At 39.7% G+C, this 20,151-nt stretch overlaps 1 protein-coding gene across 5 annotated transcripts in view; it reads left to right on the plus strand.

The window, feature by feature from the left end:
* The window catches only part of MPDZ (multiple PDZ domain crumbs cell polarity complex component), a 135,167-nt gene extending 115,216 nt beyond the window's left edge, over positions 1 to 19,951 (plus strand). For 3 of the 5 annotated variants that reach the window (XM_023755552.1, XM_023755555.1, XM_023755554.1), the window contains 15 exons: positions 1,428 to 1,520; positions 1,608 to 1,682; positions 2,913 to 3,087; positions 5,228 to 5,373; positions 6,333 to 6,416; positions 6,628 to 6,821; positions 8,524 to 8,671; positions 10,479 to 10,565; positions 11,443 to 11,533; positions 12,406 to 12,449; positions 13,290 to 13,412; positions 14,777 to 14,881; positions 15,441 to 15,553; positions 16,577 to 16,700; positions 18,560 to 19,951. In XM_023755552.1, coding sequence (XP_023611320.1) covers positions 1,428 to 1,520; positions 1,608 to 1,682; positions 2,913 to 3,087; positions 5,228 to 5,373; positions 6,333 to 6,416; positions 6,628 to 6,821; positions 8,524 to 8,671; positions 10,479 to 10,565; positions 11,443 to 11,533; positions 12,406 to 12,449; positions 13,290 to 13,412; positions 14,777 to 14,881; positions 15,441 to 15,553; positions 16,577 to 16,700; positions 18,560 to 18,706 — 1,749 coding nt within the window. In that variant the 3' untranslated portion in view covers positions 18,707 to 19,951. Of the gene's footprint in view, positions 1 to 1,427; positions 1,521 to 1,607; positions 1,683 to 2,912; positions 3,088 to 5,227; positions 5,374 to 6,332; positions 6,417 to 6,627; positions 6,822 to 8,523; positions 8,672 to 10,478; positions 10,566 to 11,442; positions 11,534 to 12,405; positions 12,450 to 13,287; positions 13,413 to 14,776; positions 14,882 to 15,440; positions 15,554 to 16,576; positions 16,701 to 18,559 lie in introns of those variants that run through there. The other 2 variants (XM_023755553.1, XR_002829772.1) reach the window with 2 other exon arrangements.
* Positions 19,952 to 20,151: the final 200 nt, after the last annotated feature.

The raw sequence follows: 20,151 nt of genomic DNA on the forward strand, positions 1-20,151 counted from the left end.
CTTGGTTTTGTCCTGTAGAGTTATTAGCAGAAGGAATATGTGTTAGAACAACACTTGTGCAATGCATTAAGCTTTCAAGCCCTTTCTTACTGCACTTAATCCTCACAGCAGCCTTGCTGTTGGGCAAATATTATTATTCCTTTTTTGTTTGTTTTTAGATAAGAAAATTGAGGTTTAGAGATATTAAGTGGCATATCCAGATTTCTTCAGCTAGGCAGGAAGTAAATTAGGACCGAATTCTGTTCACCCTAAAAGTGCAGTTTTGTCTTCTGTCCATGACTGATTGCCTGAAGGAGAGCAGTGGTGGACAGATGCCCAGGGAGAGCCTGCAGGTTGGCAGGCGTTGGGTATCTCCCCCAGAAAAGCCGCATGCTGGCAATCTTTAAAGGTAGGGAACCTGGCCTGGATGTCATGGTCAAGATCCTAAAGGCCTGATAGTGAGCTTTGGCTCTTGTATACCTTTCAGAAGAAACACGGCGAGATTTCCTTTTCTTTTTTGCTTTACATTTCCCTGCTTGGAGACTGTAGTGGAAGAGGAACCCAGCTCAAACCAGAATGAAAATGTTGAACCCTGTTCTAGTTTTATAAGCATTAATATTAAAGGTAAACGCCGGAATTGTGGAACATTTGGTTTTGATAAAAGCAGATGTGGAAAATACAAAGTAGGTGTGGCTGTCCAGGTTTGCCAGGTTTTCAGGGCAGGTTCTTGGGCTCAGAGATGAGAGCATTTTCACTCTGCACCAGATCAAAACACATGTCCCGAGAGAAACCACGCTGGGTCCGGAGCCCTAGAAGGGACAGAGCGTGCAGCAGTCATCTCGGCCCACCTGCTAAAGAAAGAGGCGCAGAGGGGGCGATGGAGCCAGGCTCGCATGTTATTTGCAAGCCTAGGCCAGAACGAGGAAGCAGGGGGAAACTTTGATTCAGCCAGCCAGTTACACACAAGAAAATTCTCAAGCATCCTATACTCATTGAATTATTGAATGCATTTTTGTTCCCAGGATATTTTGCATTACTAGAGATATGTTGCTGTATACATATGCTAAAGATACTAGAGGTAGTAGACATTTGGGAGAAGTGAACATACCGGGTTAGGCAAAAGTCGGTTTACAGTTGTGGGTATGGGAAGTACAGCTTATTCCTGTATTATTATTGATTAATTATTATTTTCCATAGGAACAACTGTAAACCTACTTTTGCTCCACCCTGTATTTGAATATTTGATGGAGGAGAATTTATTCCCATTTAAAAAACTTGAAAGTTTGCTTAAGAAAAGAAATTTCTAATAGTAGATGTTAGAACAGTTTGAGTTTCTTTTTTAGCCCCTGGGTAGACGATGGTGTTCAGAAATTATGGCCGCATACCTTTCCATTTGAATGAATTTGATGTTTCAGATTTTCTGAGGGGTCTTGTTTGTATTTCTCTAGGATCAAGGGGGTTTGGGCATTGCTATCAGTGAAGAAGACACACTTAGAGGAGTCATCATAAAGAGTCTGACAGAGCACGGGGTCGCGGCCAAGGTGAGGCCTCCCCCTTTTCACGTCAGAAAGTGTGGAGGAAAAAGTTACTTCTGCAGAATCATTCAAACGTTCCATGCTTCCATTTAGGATGGGCGGCTCAAAGTTGGAGATCAGATCTTGGCTATCGATGATGAAGTTGTTGTTGGCTATCCTGTTGAAAAGGTACTTTTTTTTCTTAAAACAAATTGTGCTGTGAACTCATCCTTAAGCATGGCCACAGTATGTGTGTGTGCGTGTGTCCCTGTGTTTGTGTGTACGTACGAGGGTCTGTGTGGTTGGCCATAGGAAATTAGAGCCATGTGGCTATAATAGACAGATAGCCTTAAAGGAAGAGATTATTTGGAAGTTCTTCAATTTTTGTTTACTATTTTTCAGTGAAGGCAATGTTGAGCTATTTTATGTTGCCTGGTAAATTCAGTAGGTAGTGGACATTTTTTATAAAATATCATTTCCATTTTCCCTTAGGAAAAGTTTAGACTTCTAAACAAGGGTCAACTTAGTGTTAAGACCAAGGAACATTTTTTATGAATGTTAGGTCCCATAACTAGCCACTATGCATATTGCTTTATAAGCAGATTTTAGGACTCAGCCATTAAGTATGAGATAAAGCCAGCTGAAGTTAGTCCAAAAAATACGTATAGCTTTTATTGGGATTAACATTTGTACCTGTGTTTCCTTTTCCTCAGAAGTGTTCATAATCTTTAGGAATCGCACTTGAGGCCTTTCATACAGAAGTGTGAGGAGCAAGACTCTTGAGAGTCAGTGTGCAAATGCTTCCATTTCTACATTGGCCACCAAGAAGCTGAAATCATTTGTTTCATTTCGTTTTAATTGTAGAGGTTGATCCTTTAACTCACATAACTTTCCATTTGACTTGATTTTTCTGTTGCATAATTTTCCTTATCCTGCTTTTTGTTTCCAAATCTTTATGGAGAGTATTATAGATGTTCCCCCCTCCCCCCATTCCTTCCCTTCACCTAGTTCCCACCCCGATTCCATTTTTTAAATGTTTGTGTAGGCTTCAGATTCTCTGTAGAGTCAGGAGTGGTAAAATACCCCATGTATATTCGGCAGTGATCCAAAGAAATGGATGTAACTAATTGGAAATATACAAAGTTGAAAGCTCTATACTTAGATAAGAAAGAGTAGAGTCAGAACTGGACTTACAGTAGAAGTTAACTGTGGCCTTAATATTAGACAATTGAGGAAACTGGAATGAAACTATAACCATTCTTTCTTGGCCCCTCAAATCTTGACAAGGAAAGAATTTGCCTCTGACTTTTCTCTCCACCATAGATGGTTTTAGATTCCAACTATAATAGTGACTTCATTGTATATGTCTACTAATTTGTCTCTGAATTTTGTTTCCCCTTCACACCAACCCCCTGCCAGTTTATCAGCCTTTTGAAAACAGCAAAGACAACAGTGAAACTTACCTTTCGGGCCGAGAATCCAGATTCCCAGGCTGTTGCTTCAGCAGCTGGTACATCCAATGGTGAAAAAAAGAACAGTTCCCAGGCTCCGATGGTCCCACCACCTGGCTCCCCGGAACCAGAACCCGTCCGAAGTAAGGGCTGGTCTCATGAGTCCCGCAGCCTGGCACACTCGGCGCACTCAGGCTCAGCGGCGCTCTCCATGGGGGAGTGGGAGCCAGCTGCCTGCCTGGAGATCAGTGTTTGAAAGGCCATACTAGGGCACCCAGTACCCTTTGGTGAAAGCTGGTATAAGGGGAAGAAGAGTACTGACCATTAGACGGGTGATGTGTGTGCTGTATATTAACCAGCCTTAGAAAACCCATCCACCCTCTGAGTTTCAGCCTCTTCATCTCTAAAACAAAGGAGCAGTATCCTTCGTTCCCCATGGACCTTTTGCTAAGGGTACCTTGACTCTAGGTATCTGACTAATGAATTAAAAACATAGTTTCGTACATTTCCTTTTTTAAAAAATCCTCACCCAAGGAGCGAGGATATATTTTCCATTGATTTTTAGAAGGGAGGAGGGGGAAGAGAGAGAGAAACATCAACAGAAGAGAGATACATCGATTGATTGCCTCCCACTCGTTCCCAGACCAGATGTAATACATGCCCTTGACCAGGAATTGAACCTGAGACTCAGCCCTTGGGTCAGCTATCTAACCATTGAGAAAAACAAGCCAGGGCTGTCCATTGTTTCTTTTATACTGAGTAGTAATTTAACTTCATCTCAGAAATGGATACACTGTAAAATGGATACAGTGATGCCACTTCATCAGAGGAATCAAAGTTGCCTGGCACTACAGGAAACGCTTACAAATGCTAGTCATTGTCACGGGTGTTTGTAGTCAATCTGAGCGCTGTCATTGGGGTCTAACAGTAGATCCTGTCAAATGAAATGGTTGTATGTGGCCCGGGGACAACACTTTTCTCCCATTAAAATACCAGTCTAAAATATTGGGACAAACTATTTCTTCCAGTAATCTTTTAAGAAAAATTACGCCAGCATTTACTAAAACAATACGTTTTAAGCTTTGCAGCATTAAAGAAAAGTACTTAAACACATTGACTTTTTTTTTGCAGTTGGTGAAAAAATCTCTTTTGGCTTCGAAACTGCAATATTCAGTTCTTTAGAAGTTTTTTAAGGAAATAGCTGTTTAGGTTATACATATCTAATGAATGTGATTATTTAGAAAGACAGGGTATTTCAATGAATTATTTAAATATTGAATGGAAGTTTTCTTATTTTTAATTTTATGTTGATCCCTAAATAGCATTGTCTATAAAAATATGAACTGCTAAATGAAAACATAACTAAAAGAAAACATCTTACACCTGCTCGTACCATTTCAGGAGCAAGAAAATAGTCTGTCTCCGAGTTCCTAAAAAGAGCATCTTGTCTATAAAGCTGCTTTACCAAGTGTCCCAGCTTTCCCCAAATATGCTGTTTGCTGCCTGCTCTTTGGTGTATCATTAAACACAGGCTATGAAGACTAGAATAAAATGAGGTGTGAACGTATGTTCACCTTGTTTTTTCATGATCTATTCTTGTCTATCCAATTATGAGCATATATGTAGCAGTATTTAATATATGAGTTTATAAAACATCAAGTGAGATGCAGGAAAGACACTGTGAGTGCGTCTCACTTGACATTTTATAAACTCAGGTATTAACTAAGTTCAGCTGTGTAATGCTCAGACTGGTTGCAGAAGAAAAGAGACTCTGGAATAAGAAGAAAAGGCAACAAAGAGAAGCCCTGAAAAGCAGGCGCCGTGACCAAAATTGTTCACGTTCACTGTGCTCTGTGCTCTTCCCGGGCTGTGTTTTAGGTCCTGCCACACATCTCGGTTCTAAGCTTTACCAACCATGATTTCATAGGGTTTGTTTGGCTCCAGTGGAATGTATAATATTGGAGTGGAACTAGAGGTTCAATTCAACGCTCTGTTCTTGTTGCTTTTTACATAGTATCTGTAGCAATGTAAAAAAAAACCAACACACAGAATAGTGCAGAAAATAATTTAGCAGGTAATTGTGTGCCCACTACTGTAATTAACAATGAGGATTTAATCATATTTGTTCGGTAGTTTAGAATGTCACTGAAAGATTAAGGTGACTGAAGTCTTCTTTGTCCCCAGTCTTGGGCCCATTTTTCTGCTCGTTCTCCCAAAGACAACCAGTGTGGTGAGTTTACTGCATATGCCTTCTAATCAATTTGTATTTCATTTCATTTTTAGGTACAAGCAGATCGTCCACACCAGCAGTCTTTGCTTCTGATCCTACAACCTGCCCCATTATCCCGGGCTGTGAAACAACAATTGAGATTTCCAAAGGGCGGACAGGGCTGGGCCTGAGCATCGTAGGGGGGGCCGACACCCTGCTGGTGAGGACACACCCAGAGATGCTTTGAGACACAGGCAGCCCCTTCAGCCAGCCCTGAGAGCATTGTCAGGGAGCTTTCTATCAATTTTATTAAATGACATATAAAGGCTTAGAAAAATGCATCATTCTTTGTTATTTTCATTTGTAGGGAAAATATTTAAGTGGGTGGATACTGAGGTTTTTATTTTGAGTAGGCCAGTCTGACTCATAAGACTGTTAAACTTGTGGTTATGACCTTCAGGTTCAAAATATTTCTATGAGTTCACCAGTCCTTGCTGTGTTTTTATTTACTTCTTACTGATTGGACATGATTGGGTTAGATACATATTGAGAGGAATCTATGCATTATTCATAGGCAGATTTTTCTTTTTTATTTTATTTATTTAAATCCTCACCGGAGGATATGCCTTTTTTATTGATTTTAGTAAGAGAAGCAGGGAGAGAGAAACAGAGATGTGAGAGAGAAACATCAATCGGTTGCCTCCCATACACTTCTTAACTGGGGATTGAAACTGCAACACAGGTATATGCCCTGACCGGGAATCGAACCCAAAACACTTTTGAAATACGAGACAATGCCCAACCAACTGAGCCACCTGGCCAGGGCTAGGCAGATTTTTCTAAATGTCAGAAATGCTTGTGAAATCTAATCATTGCATGTGTGGATAGAGAAATGACGTATATCTGTTATATATGTGTGTGTGATTTATATATTTAGCCATTTTTTCTTTAAGCCTCCCGATCATTAGAAAGAAGTTTAATCTTCTTTGAGCCTTTTTAGCAAAAACATTGTTGTTATACTTTTCTTTGAATTTTGATATGTGACTCACGTATGGACCCAGTGAGTGTGTAACCCTTATCACTGTCTATAAAAATGCAGTGTGTTTTGACTCCATTTCTGCTCACCATCCCTAGGGAAAAATGGGATAAAACATGGGTGTGTCTTGTCTGGGTCCTTAGGGTGCCATTATTATCCATGAAGTGTATGAGGAAGGAGCAGCATGTAAAGATGGAAGACTGTGGGCTGGAGATCAGATTTTAGAGGTACAGATGCTGTGTACTTGACCTTTACAGTTAACAAAGAAAAGGCTACTCTGGGGAGGGTGGTCTTTGTGTGTCTGTTTCTCTTTTCCTTCCCCCTTTCCCCTCTCACTTCCCCTCTACTCCTTTTCCTCCCTTCTTTCCTCTCCCCCCTCTTCCTTAATTTTCCTTAACTCACTGGGTTCCTCAGAGACTGTGTCCCATTTCTGAACAGGTGAATGGCATTGACTTGAGAAAGGCCACGCATGATGAAGCAATAAATGTCCTGAGACAGACGCCACAAAGAGTGCGCCTGACACTCTACAGAGATGAGGCCCCATACAAAGAGGAGGACGTGTGTGACACCCTCACCATTGAGCTGCAGAAGAAGCCGGGGAAAGGCCTGGGATTAAGTATTGTTGGTAAAAGGTAAGAGAAGGGCAAACACAGTGACCTTTCAGAAACGCTGAAATCTAAGGTATTTTAAAGAGAAGTAGCAGTAGTAGCGTCTTTATCAACAGCTAGTGTTCTCTAAGTGTGGAACATCCAAAGACACTGGTTTTGAACTTTTTCCGTGAGTATTTTGAGGGTTTTTGAAAGTACCCAACAAAAAGCTGTTTGTTACTTTTGAGTACCTGCTATGTGCCGGGAAACATACTGGATTCTGGAGGACAGAGTTAAGAAAGACATGGTACCTGACCTCAGAAAACTCAGTTTGGTGAGTGAGAATTAAATACATTCTTGCAACAAAGGAATCTGTTGATGAGTAACCGAAATGCATTGTGGGGATCCATGGAAGCAAAGGCGAAATGAACCAAATGACTCTATTTAAGGGAAGTAGCTTAGGAAAAATTCTTTAGAAAGAGGTGCCTGAGCCGAAGCTAGAAGTGGTAAATGATAGATGGTTTCTGAAAGGGGATGGAGGATATTCCAGGGAGAAGATCAGCGTGAACAAGAGCCTGCCATCAAAAAGTGACGGACAGTAACTGTAGAGGCTGCGGTGGCAGATTGGTGAATATACATAAGTTCAGTACCAAATTTATTTAAATATTTATATGTAAGAAATATTAACAAATATATAGTACAGTAAGTTCCAACACCTTTATTCTGAAGATGGGAAAGCAGACGATCAGTTGGTGAAATGGCTTGAGGTCACGACCTTGGCAAGAGCAAGTGGTGCAGTTCACCTTTCAGTTGCCTTTGTATCTCAACAAGAAGTTGTTGGTTTATTTATAGTTTTTTTTAATGTTGGAATAGGTAAGTATTTGTTCATTTTACATAAATCTCTCTTGATTGAAAGTTAGATCTATAATGATTTAAAATAAAAGGCAGCACAGCAGGGGTACTTAAGTTTGGGGTAACAAATGGTCTTAGTTTGAGATACACATTTGTTATTCATTTTTAATAATGTTAATGATGTTGATGGTAACAGCAGCATATTTTTATAGGCACAGTTCTACATCTATTTAAGGCTTCATTATGGTGTAGAAAAATAATAGATTTCGTACCCAAGGACTGACTCTTACATCTCATATTTTGCCATTTGGTAGCTGTGTGACCCATACAATGAGTATTGTAGTAGCCACTTCTACACATAGTATATAGTTGTTGAATAAATATGCTTATGCAAGACATATTTAATCTATGAAATCTATATATATAAAAGCCTAAGTGACCAAATGACTGGTCAACTGGTTGCTATGATGCACACTGACCACCAGGGGGCAGATGCTTAATGCAGGAGCTGCCCCCTGGTGGTCAGTGTGCTCCTACAGCCAGCCTCCCAAGGCCAGCCAACCTCCCTCCACCTCAGTCCCTCCCCCCACTCCAACCTATTGCCCATCCGGCCTGCAGGCCCCCTACATCCCCCCGATTGGCCCTGATCTCCCGCCAAGCCAAGGGACCCCACCCATGCATGAATTTGTACACCAGGCCTCTAGTATATAAGACATCAACTATTATTTATCATAAAACTTAATTCTAATAACATTGCCCCAGTGTTGATTTGAGAAGAAAAAAAAAAACTTGTAAAAAGTAAATTTTTCAGTTAAAAGATTTCACTCTTTTATTAAATAAGCATTGCATTACAGTTGAGAAAAAGTAATGTTGAAAATCAAAATTATGTTTGCAGAAATGACACTGGCGTCTTTGTATCAGACATTGTCAAAGGAGGAATTGCAGATGCTGATGGAAGACTGATGCAGGGAGACCAGATACTGATGGTGAACGGAGAAGATGTCCGTAATGCCACACAGGAAGCTGTTGCCGCTTTGCTAAAGGTAAAAATCAAATGCCCGGAATAATTGTGTGCCATGATATAGAAGAAGGGGAATTTAACCTTGAGCTAGCTCAGTGCAACAAGTACTGACTCCTCTTTATTTAAAATGTTCTCACAAATAAGAGATAAGTAAGAAACTGTATTTCCATAATAAATAATCTGCAATACACAAAGTCTTCATGTACATGAGGTTTGTTGCAGTGTTATTGGTAATAATAGAAAAACTGGAAGCAATACAGTTGACAAAACTATGGCAAGGGTGCATGGCAAACTTATCTGCTTAAAAGTCATGTTCAGGATAACTTTATTAATTAACATAAAAAAACATAGTAGAGAAGGTGAAACAAAATTTTATTAACAATGTGCAAGCATCTGTGTGAAATAAAATCTTATAATAAGTCTTTTAACAATAATTATGAGGTGATTATCAGAACTATGAAATCCTTGGTTTTCCTTTTTTTCATTTTCACAATTTTCTATAGAGGATGAATTGCTTTTATAACAGAAAATTTGACTTAATTTTTTTTTAATTTCTTTATTGATTTCAGAGAGGAAGGGAGAAGGGAGAGAGAGAAACATCAATGATAAGAGAGAATCATTGATTGGCTGCCTCCTGCACACCCCCTACTGGGGATTGAGCCCGCAGCCCGGGCATGTGCCCTTGGCCGGAATCGAACCTGGGACCCTTTAGTCCACAGGCCAACTCTCTATCCACTGAGCCAAACTGGCTAGGGCTAAAATTTTTTTATAATAACAGATTCCCTTGACATTTAAATGAGATATGTTGCAAGTAGATGAGAGTTATAACTTCTCACATTGAATAATTAATGCATGGAATTTGTTAACCCCTGCAGTTGTGTAAGCTGGAAATATAAGTAGGTTCAAGAAGAGTTTGATAAGTTCCTGCCCCCAAAATACCAAACAAACAGAAAAACAACTTATGAATAGTGCAGGTCAGGTTTTGACTTTTTGAAATTGATTTGTGATCAATACATTTACCGGTGAAACATCTCGTGTAACCCCTGTCATAGAGGCAGCATGATAATACCTATGGAAGTGCTAATTTGTGCTGGACACTGTCCTAAGTTATCCTATCACAGCAATCTAGAATGGTCTCCATTTTTAAAATGTAAAGACTTATCAAGCTAGACATCTATTAAGGTCTCACAGCCAGTAAGTCACATAGTCTGATTTAGAACAGTGTGTCTGACTGCAAAAGCCCAGCCGCCCAACACCCCCTTGCGCTGCTTCCACACCAGAGACTGTGTAGCATTTCTTGCAGCCTGTGATGTAATGCCTTTCCCGTAAAGAGCCACGGGGAAATGGTCTTCAGTCCTTGTTTTGTGCTTATGGTAACGTGGCTAATTTAAGTATTGTTTATTCAGGAACAGTGGAACAATAGAGAGCTCAGCCATTTATCTGAGTATCTCTGCTATTAAGATCAAAACAAGTTGCTTTATTGTTTGTTTTGTTTTTAGAACCTGAGTTATTTAGTTCATTTAGCCTATCTAAATCAGTGTGTTTCCTGAGATAATTGCCCAGTTCTCAGTGTAAATTATGAGTCTCCATGTAAATTATGAGGTCATACAACAGACATTTGGTGGTGGCTGTTGCTGCTTGTTGTTACGACTTTGACTAATTCTATTTTTTAAAAAGCATCTTTCTACAAAGCTTTGAAGGTATCCTTGCCTGTGGAAATTCCAACAGGAACATGCCTTTAGAAACTCAGGCCTAAAGAGTAAAAAGTACTCCTCAAGATGACTGTAGCACTTTATTTAGACATTTCCATAAACCCACTGCTCCCCCAGTGTTCCCTAGGCACAGTGACCTTGGAAGTGGGAAGAATCAAAGCTGGACCATTCCATTCAGAGCGGAGGCCCTCTCAGAGCAGCCAGGTAGGTAGCTCTGGGATTCCCCTGGCACTGCAGGCCACACGCCAAAAGGAACTCAAAGATGGTCTTGCCTGGGGGCTGGTTCAGGGTCGTGGACACAGGCCTGGCTCTCGGCAGCTGGGCATAGTGGGGCGCAGAGTTTGAGATAGGGAAGAGCAAGAGCTGAAGGACAGGTAAGCAAGGTGTAGTTCTTGAGTAGTGTGTAAGTATTCTAAGGGACTTAATTTATTTTCTGACATTTATTTTTTTCCCTAATTTCAAAAGTTAACCAGTTAATGTAGGAAAGCCTACCAAGGTAATCTATTTTTAAAGTATTTTATAATGAACATTGATCCATCAGTACTCAACTGAAAAGAATCCCAGGTAAGTGAACTGCAGATGCACCTCACACATGTAAAAGACAGTGTTACACAGTTAGGTCTACTGTCAGCCCCTCTCCTCAGTCCTGTCTTCTGATGAGAGGAGCCCATTTTCATCAACATGTCCATGCAGACCCCTCATTCACCCCTCGCTGGCGACCATCAGTTTCCTGTTGACTGGCCCCAATTCTGTCTTGAAGCCCCATCTGTGTACAGCATCAGTTTAAATTTAGAGGATTAGCTTGAATGAGATTATGAAAATCCACTAAAACTTTAGGTAGGCTGGAATCTTTTTCATCCATCCTTTTAGCTTCAATTTATTTAGGTCAGTACGCAAAGTCTTCCTTAAAAATAATATAAAATCAGTAGAAACTGCTTAAATGCCCATCCCGTTATCAAATGCCAGTGTTAATTAACAGGTGTTTCTCTCTAGATGCATAGGAGAATTGAATTCTGAAATGAGTGGTGTGGAGGGGTATTGTTCCTTCACACTCTCTAAAATCGCTGTTTTGCGTGTGTAGATGAGCGAATGCAGCCTGTCGTCCTTCACGTTCCCGCTGTCTGGGTCCAGCGCCTCCGAGTCGCTGGAAAGCAGCTCAAAGAAGAACGCATGTAAGATTGGTTGCATGTCTAAGCATGATTTACTGGTTTGATTTTGACAGATTTTCCTTCCTGCTTTAATTCACCTCTGAGCTCTCTGTCCCCCAAATCGTTCCACATACTATTCCAGGTGGAAAGATGTGTGTTGGCAAAAACGCAGAACAACGTGAAGCTCTGCCGACAGCAGCTTTTCCCATCTTATGTTTACCCTACAAGACATACCAAACATTAGAATCGCATTCTGTATTTTTTTCCCCACTGAGCCTATTGGTATATTTGATTTTTATTTCCCTTCCCTGTTGTATGTAACACCGATTAATCAGAAGATGCCATTAAGAGAAGCCTTCTTTTTCCATGAGGACTGCACAATTTTTGATTGAAAAAAAATTAATATGATCCTCCTGTGTTTTAATTACATGAAATCATGATGCAGAGGGTTTTTGGCTTGGAGCATCAGTTGAAAGTTGTTCAAATTGAAGAAACTAACCATATGGCATTCTCTGTTTGCAATATGACTAATATTCTAGAAATTTAGGCATTTCCGTCCGTGAATTCTTTTTAATGCACCCATGACTTTATTCCTCTCAGCTGTGCACATGTGTCTTTCTGTCCAAAACACATTCTGTCCTTGTCTCACTCAAAGGGGATTATTCAGTTATATAACTCGTGCTTGAAATAAGAAGAAAGAAATGGGACAGTGTGTGCATTTTTCCAACTGGAGAAATAGAGTTCTCGTGTGAGACAGACTTAATCATGGATTCTAGCAACTTTAGAGCCCTTTAAAAAAAAATAAGGGTGTGTCATTTAGTCCCATCCAGCTCCAGACATTGACTGAATTTTAAAAAAGCTTTAATAACCATATTTTGTCTTTTTCACCTTTTTAGTGGCATCAGAAATACAGGGATTAAGAACAGTTGAAATAAAAAAGGTAACTCGGGGGTTTGTGGGGGGAAGAAAACAGTGCAAACCCTGTTGACTTCAGAGGCACCTGCATAGGTGTTTTCCTAGAAGCTTTTTCTCCGTCTAAAAAGTTACGTACGATACACAGGAGAAATAGTCGGTCTTTGCTGAGTTTTCTCATTGTAGTTCCTTGTTTGAAACTAAGAGCACATATACACCATAATATATGAGCTCACCCTAGGTCATGTTGTATTGTCAAAAACGGCATCAGCGCAGCCCCGACCTCACGCTGATGAGTAGGCCGTTGCCTTCAGCAGGTAGTTCCTATTTCCAAATACAGATTCCCTGGCAGCCATGCACCAGAGTGAAGACAAAAGCAGCTGTGATTCCTTGAGCCTTTGCTGTGTGCTGAACACTCTTACAGACGCTCTGTGCGCCCCGTCACCCTCTCACTGTGCACTGCAGCCCTTTGTGAGAGGCCTGTGGTCACACTTTGTGAGTGAAAGTCTAGTGTTCATTGAGAGGAGGGGACTTGTTCCAGGTCCCAGTGTCTGTAAGTGGGGGTTCCTGGCTCTGAACACAGGTCTCTCTGGTTGGAAAAAGTGTGCCCTTTTCACTTCATCAGCTTACCTACTCTTTGTCAGTTCACAACATGATTTTCACTTCACGGGTATGATTTCTTTCGCAGACGCTATTTCCCTCACTAAATCACACTGAGGACCTGTGTCAAATAAAGTAATGCAATTTTTAGCTTCATTTTTCACCCTTACACCTAGAGGATCTGTTAACTATAGAATATTGTGCCAAAGAAATCAAAAGTCAATTAAAATATTATATTGACCCAAATACTCTCTCTATTCCATGGCAGGGGCCTACTGATTCACTGGGAATCAGCATTGCTGGAGGAGTGGGCAGCCCACTTGGTGACGTTCCTATATTTATTGCAATGATGCACCCGAATGGGGTGGCAGCTCAGACCCAGAAACTCAGAGTAAGTTGAACTAATGGCCCTGATCGCCCTTGCAAATTTGGAAAAAGTTTTGATAAACCTTTAGAATCTGCCACCAGTTGCAGGCAGTTTTAAATGTCTGTATCTGCTTTTAAATCAGCGAATCCAACCACAGTAGGGCTTGCTTTGAGTAAAAGATGCAGAAAAGTAAAAGAAAGGAGAATTTGCTATTGTATGCAAATTTGCAAGCAAATTAAATGAGAAGATTTACTGTAGTTTCTTAAATTTTTTACTTGTTTAAAACTCTGTAGAAGAAGTTAAAAGAAAACAGGAAGTGTTTCAGAACACCAGTATGGGGTGAAAATGTTTTCCTTACACATTTCATGGTTTAAATGCTGATTGAACTTTATGAAGTTGAAAATGATCATTCGTGTTGCATCGGATTATCAGTTTTGCAAAAGTTCAATGTACAAGTATGGACAAAAGCAGGTTTACAGTTGCAATAAAAATATATAATACAATAATTCAGAAATAATAATACCAGAATAGACTCTTGTGTTTCAAGAAGTCACAAACTGCAGGCCTCCTGTAAATGTGACATAAATTGTCAAACAATATAAAACTTGCTTCCAAGTTGAGGGATTATCCAAACATAGAGCGCTATGATGGAATTTATGCGAACCGTTCGGTTGTGAAATCATGAATATTCCATTCACGTCTATAAAGTAAAATCTGTGTGGTCTCGTGTCAAAATGGTCTCAAAACATAGCCACCTCTTAGTTTAAATAGTGTCTTCATGGGGAATGGTCCAGTCTCCTTTGATATCTATATATATATATGAACAACACTTAAAAATTGATTGTTACACACAGCACAAGGGTCAGAAAACTCTTCTGTGATGGCCAGTGACCCTTTTAGGGCTTGTGGACATGAGGGTCTATGACAACTGCTTAGCTCTGCCCCATGAATGCACCCAGGTAAGTATAGCAGACTTTGTTCACCAAAATAAGCAGTGGGTCAGACGTGGCCTTTGGGTCACAGTTTGCCCACCCCTGACTTATATAGTCATGTGTAATGTGTATAATTATAATGTCCAGAGAAATTCTGGTTTCCAAAGAGCATCAGATATCTTATTTTCTTAATAGGAAGCAGTGTCTTACCCAGGAGAAACAAAGAGAAGAGTGATTTTCCCCCTCCCCCTGGAGACTATAGGACTCAGTCATTATGTGTAACTTTGTCTTCTGGTTGCTGCTGCTTGGAATTAGGGGTTTCTTTGGGTAGATTTCCGTTGCTGATAGCAGTATATGTGTGATGTGTAGGGGGGGAAGGAAAGTATTGCTCAGGCCTCAGTGTCCCTCTCTCCACGGCTGCTTTTGCAGATGACTGTTTCTTTCTCTCCCTCGAAGGTTGGGGATAGGATTGTCACTATTGGTGGCACTTCCACTGAGGGGATGACTCACACCCAAGCAGTTAACTTACTGAAAAGTGCTTCTGGCTCCATTGAAATGCAGGTAAGATTTTTCTCCAAAGCACAACCCAGAATATGGGGAGCTTGAGGACACATGAGCTTTCATGTTAAACCAGTAAAAACGTTTAAATCTCCTGCTCTTATTTCATTTACCGTTTCCCTTGAACATAAATGATTACATTGAGAGTTCTAAGAGAGTAGGTTAGAAACACATTCTGTCACATTTATCCTGATGCATTTGTTGTTTCACACATTGTATCTAAGGGGGAAAAATGCAAGGTCTGAGCAGTAAATGGTCAATTGCCAGAATGGTGTAAGTGGCTTGTAATCCAAAGATCTTTAAAAATTAATTGCATGAGAGACCATATTTGAAACCATCAAAGATCTTGATAGAATTGAAGTAGTAAAATATCTTTACTGTCCGTGGAAGAGGCCTCTGGACCTTGTGAAATTTCTCTCTCTTTGGCTGTATATTATATTAACAAATGATTAAGTGGGCCATAAAATACATGTTTTAGTGCAAATGCTGCTTTTGAAGACAGATTACTGATCCTTCATCACATGAACTTGTGTTTTTCTCTGTCTCCTTCCCCTCTGCACAGGTGGTGGCTGGGGGAGATGTGAGTGTGGTCACAGGGCACCAGCAGGAGCCTGCCAGTTCCAGTCTTCCTTTGACTGGGTTGACGTCAAGCAGTATATTTCAGGATGACCTAGGGTGAGCTCGTATATTATGGTGTGTATGTCCCTACCGCTCACATAAAGGTGAAATAACAGGAGATGAGGGATAAAATATAAAAAGCAAGTGTTTCTAAACTTTTAAGTAATTATGGCATGGATTTATTTTATCAAAGATAGATAGATAGACATGCCACTGTGTATCCTACATTGTCAGCTCTGAGTTTTTGGGGAGTACATTTTAGTCTTGATGTCACTACCCTGTGTGACATGGAACAAGCCAGACCTATCCTTTTAAAAATTCCAACATTGCCTACTCAATCATCTTTTTGATTAAAAAATTCACAGTTATTCACCATGTGAGTACAAAAGAATTAGAACATAGAGAGAGAAGACAGGAGCATATTAGCATTTTTAAATAATTTGATGCAGCTTTTACATTATTGATCATTGATTTTTTTTTCTCGGAGCTTGGGAATACTGGTGTTTATGACTTATTCCAAGATGGTCCTCTATGCTTTAGCCCTCTCACTTTATTATTTTATTTTATTTTATTTTATTTTATATATTTTTATTGATTTCAAAGAGGAAGGGAGAGGGGGAGAGAGATAGAAACATCAATGATGATGAGAGAGACTCACTGATTGGCTGCCTCCTTCACGCCCCCTACTGGAATCGAACCTGTGACCCTTCAGTCCACAGGCCAATGCTCTGTCCACTGCGCCAAACCAGCTAGGGCAGCTCTCTCACTTTAAATACACTGGAAAAAAGAATAAGCTTCTCCATGCAATGAGCACCTGCTGTGAATATGTTAGTTTAAGAGAACTGATAATGAGTAATAGAGTTAGGGTGTTAAATAGAATATCATTGGATTATGTAAATTTAAAATGCTGAGCCCAGCACACACTGACTAACACTTCAAGCATGCCCAAAACACCCGTAATGTACTCACCATCAGTAACACACAGAATGATGCTAGTTCTACATAATCCGTAACTTGCAGATGCACAATAATATGTAAATTCTTGAATCCAGACACTGTTTTTCCTTCCTTTTACTATAGACCTCCTCAGTGTAAGTCTATTACACTGGACCGAGGACCAGATGGCTTGGGCTTCAGTATAGTAGGAGGGTACGGCAGCCCTCATGGAGACTTACCCATTTACGTTAAAACAGTATTTGCGAAGGTAAGATTGCAAATTTTAACCACCCTCTTCCCCCGCTAAACATTCATTAATAGGGGTCAGCAGCTGGCTTATTAGTTTATGGCCCGAGGTAATGCCAAATGGTTAACAGTTGATCATTTTCTTTTGAAATTCCCTACAGGAATGGATCATTAAATATTTTTGTACAATTTGAGATTTAGTTATGTGTTAAGGAAAATAGGCTCAAACTGAAATTCCATGGGAATTCTTGACAATATACATAAAAATATTAATGATCATTAGACAGTAACATCTGATTTTTTCTTTTGAAAACAAGTGGCATATGACTGAATATCTTTGGAAAATAGGGCACTTTAAATATGTATGCTCTAATATGCTGGCATTTCTCTTTTTTTGGTATTTTTTTGTTGTGAAATATAAAACAGGAACAGAAAAGTACATAAAATTGACATGCAGATTACCTAATTTGGCATTTATTTTTGCAGTTTAATGCCATTGATTAAAAGAAAAATAATAACTAAAATATTTTGAAGAGTATCCAAAAGCTTTGTCACCTGTAATAAATCAGAATTTGCAATTAAGGGATTTAATTTTTAAAAAATAAAAACCATTAGTATAGTGTTGTAATTATATAGAAACCTGTTCTATGTTAAGAGTGTTTAGGATAAGAAAGAATAAAGTTACTGTGGCTTCGGTGAAGTATTAAAATAATTTAAACCCATAGAATTGTTGTTAATATGTTAAGGCATTTTTGAAGAGCTACAAAATTTGAACAAAATTTCCTATAGGAGAAAATCTAGGATCTGAAAATTTTACACAGCAAAGAAACACCACTTTTATCAAACCTATGAAATGATTTGCGACAGGGGTTTGAGATTAGTGCTGTGGTCCATAAAGTGCCTACCAATGGAGGTTTCATTCTATTATTTTGGGAAAAAATTAGTATTTTAACCAGTTTAAAGTACCGTATATACAGCAATGAAGCTATAGACTTAATTTATGAGATTTTTAAAAGCCACCGGTAAGTCCAAAAATACAAACCGCTTTGCCAGTGAATAGAAGAGTCACGCAGGCCTTTTCTTCAGCCTGGGAACAGTTTATTTAAGGCATGCTAGTTAGAACATATTTTAAGAATTTCATCATTATGGATTCTCATTAACTTCTCAGTATTTTAATCTTATATTTAATTGCATAAATGCCTTCCATAAGCCTTAAGATGCGGTTCTTTTTTGAACAGCGATGCCTGTGTTTAGTCTTAATCATTAGGGCCCACAAAGAATATGAACACTCCACCTCCCCTTGGAAAGTAAAGTACCAGCAAGCATGAGCTGCCTTTTTAAAACCACAGAAAGAACTTATGTTAGAATTAGCAGGATTTGTGCCTTGCCCTGCCCTTGTCAACATACATGTGGACTTTATGCTTTTGCAAACCTTTGGCTTTCACAGCCCTCATGCCCTTGTCCTAATAAAAATAAAAATAAAACTGCTCTTGTTCCCACCTAATCCCTTGTTTTCTTTCTGCAGGATTAAAAAAAAATGAATCCTAGATTCTATGAAATCATTTCTACTAGGCAAATTCCCAAATACTCTTTATTAATTTGGGTTCCTACCTGCTATGCTGAAGAGCCAAACAAACCATTCAGCTAATCTGTTGACTGCTAAATTCTCTCTCAAATAGGAATTCCATTGCTAAAACCATGTAGGAGAAAGGTCTCCTTTGTGTATGCTCGTGATTGCCGAGTGGCTGTGGAGCACCCCAGGAGCACGGAGAGCCGGGTGGACCTGCAGGTCCACTTACATTCTTGCCCAGATCTTGTTTTGTTGTAAGCCTGTGAGGCAGCATTTTTTGAGACGTCAACGAGCCTCCTTTATATTTGCAGGGAGCAGCCTCCGAGGATGGGCGTCTGAAAAGGGGCGATCAGATCATCGCCGTCAATGGGCAGAGTCTGGAAGGGGTGACCCACGAAGAAGCCGTGGCCATCCTGAAGCGGACGAAAGGCACGGTCACCCTGACGGTTCTCTCCTGAAGCGGCCGCCAGAGTCGAGCCAACGCAACCCCTCGCTCCCGTCCCACCCTGCGGGGAGAACAGAACTGGCCCTGCGGGTGCCTCTCCCATGATGTGTTCCTCGTGCTCTTCAAGGCTGTAGGGAAGCCACCATTCACAGGTGTCACTCTCACGTGCCACTGGTTTCCTCACTGACAGCCTAGCCTCATGTCTCCCTCCCTCCTTACCTATGGTGACCGTGAACTCAAAGGTAGGGCTGTTTGCATAGTGAAATCGTTCTTTCTTCCTGAAGACACCTGGCATTTTATAGTGACATGAGCAAGCATTATTACATGCTAAACTGGTTAGTAGAGGAAGAAAAAAAAATAATTCTAAAGCTAACCATGAGAAATGGCTTTAGTCAGGGTGAAAATATAAAATAAAGAAGGAAATGTCAAGTTTTGTGAAAAACGCTTCGTTTTGTCAATCTATCCCTCTCCCTATTACTAACTTTAAAAAAATCAGTTTCTTTCTATTAAAAATTTTAAAAATACCCAGTATTTAAGATATTTGAATATTATAAAAAATTGCATCTCCCACCTTTAACATACACATATATTGTTTCCTCTGAAAGTGGTTTCTGAAATGGAGGAAAGAGCAAATCTCTAAAGCAGTGTCCCTAAGTTTGTAAAGAAAACATTTGAGGCACATCGCCGTGGTCGTGTTCATTTTTGACCTGTTATAAAACACTCCTGTGATTCTACAGGTGAAATGATGGGGCCGCCCTGTACTGACTGTCATTTCTCTCTAAAGCATCTGTGCTAGCTGTGGAGGAACATCGAAGGCTCTCAGCACCTCAGCGCGGCCTCTAACGGATGCAACACTAAAAACGTGTTCGCGCGCTGTGCAGTTGGTTTTCAGTTAGTATCTAAATGAGAGAGAAAAAAGCAATGTGTTGGTAGTTATTTTGCTTGTATGCCATTAGAAAATCGATAGAAAAATTAAAGGGGATTAACATAACTTTACCCCATTGCTTTATATTAACATCTTATAATACAATGGTTTCAGACTAAGGGAAACAGATGGAGCTGTTTATTGAGACAACTGGTGAGGAATTATCATGTGTTCATTCCCATTTTAGAGCGTGAAACTCCTACATTAGAATATATAAAGTCACTTTAAATATTATCTATATTTGTAACAGAGGTAGTGTACAGATATTTTATTGCAGCACTTTTGTGTGAATGCAGAATTGAAGTGAATAAAGAAGTTTTCATGGTGCACAAATAAAGCAGACATATTTTGGTTGGTTTTTTTTTTTACTGGGGAAAAGTTTTGTTATGTTGTTCAAGGTTTATAATTTAAAATTGCTTTTTATGGCATCATGTCTAACTGAACATGTGGCGTCCATAGTTATGATTAGGGGAACTTTGGACGGAGGTATTATGAAAAGCTCAATATTCTTTACATCTAGAATTGTTACTGAT

This window comes from Myotis lucifugus, unplaced genomic scaffold, assembly GCF_000147115.1.
Source record: "Myotis lucifugus unplaced genomic scaffold, Myoluc2.0 scaffold_79, whole genome shotgun sequence".
NCBI lineage: Eukaryota > Metazoa > Chordata > Mammalia > Chiroptera > Vespertilionidae > Myotis > Myotis lucifugus.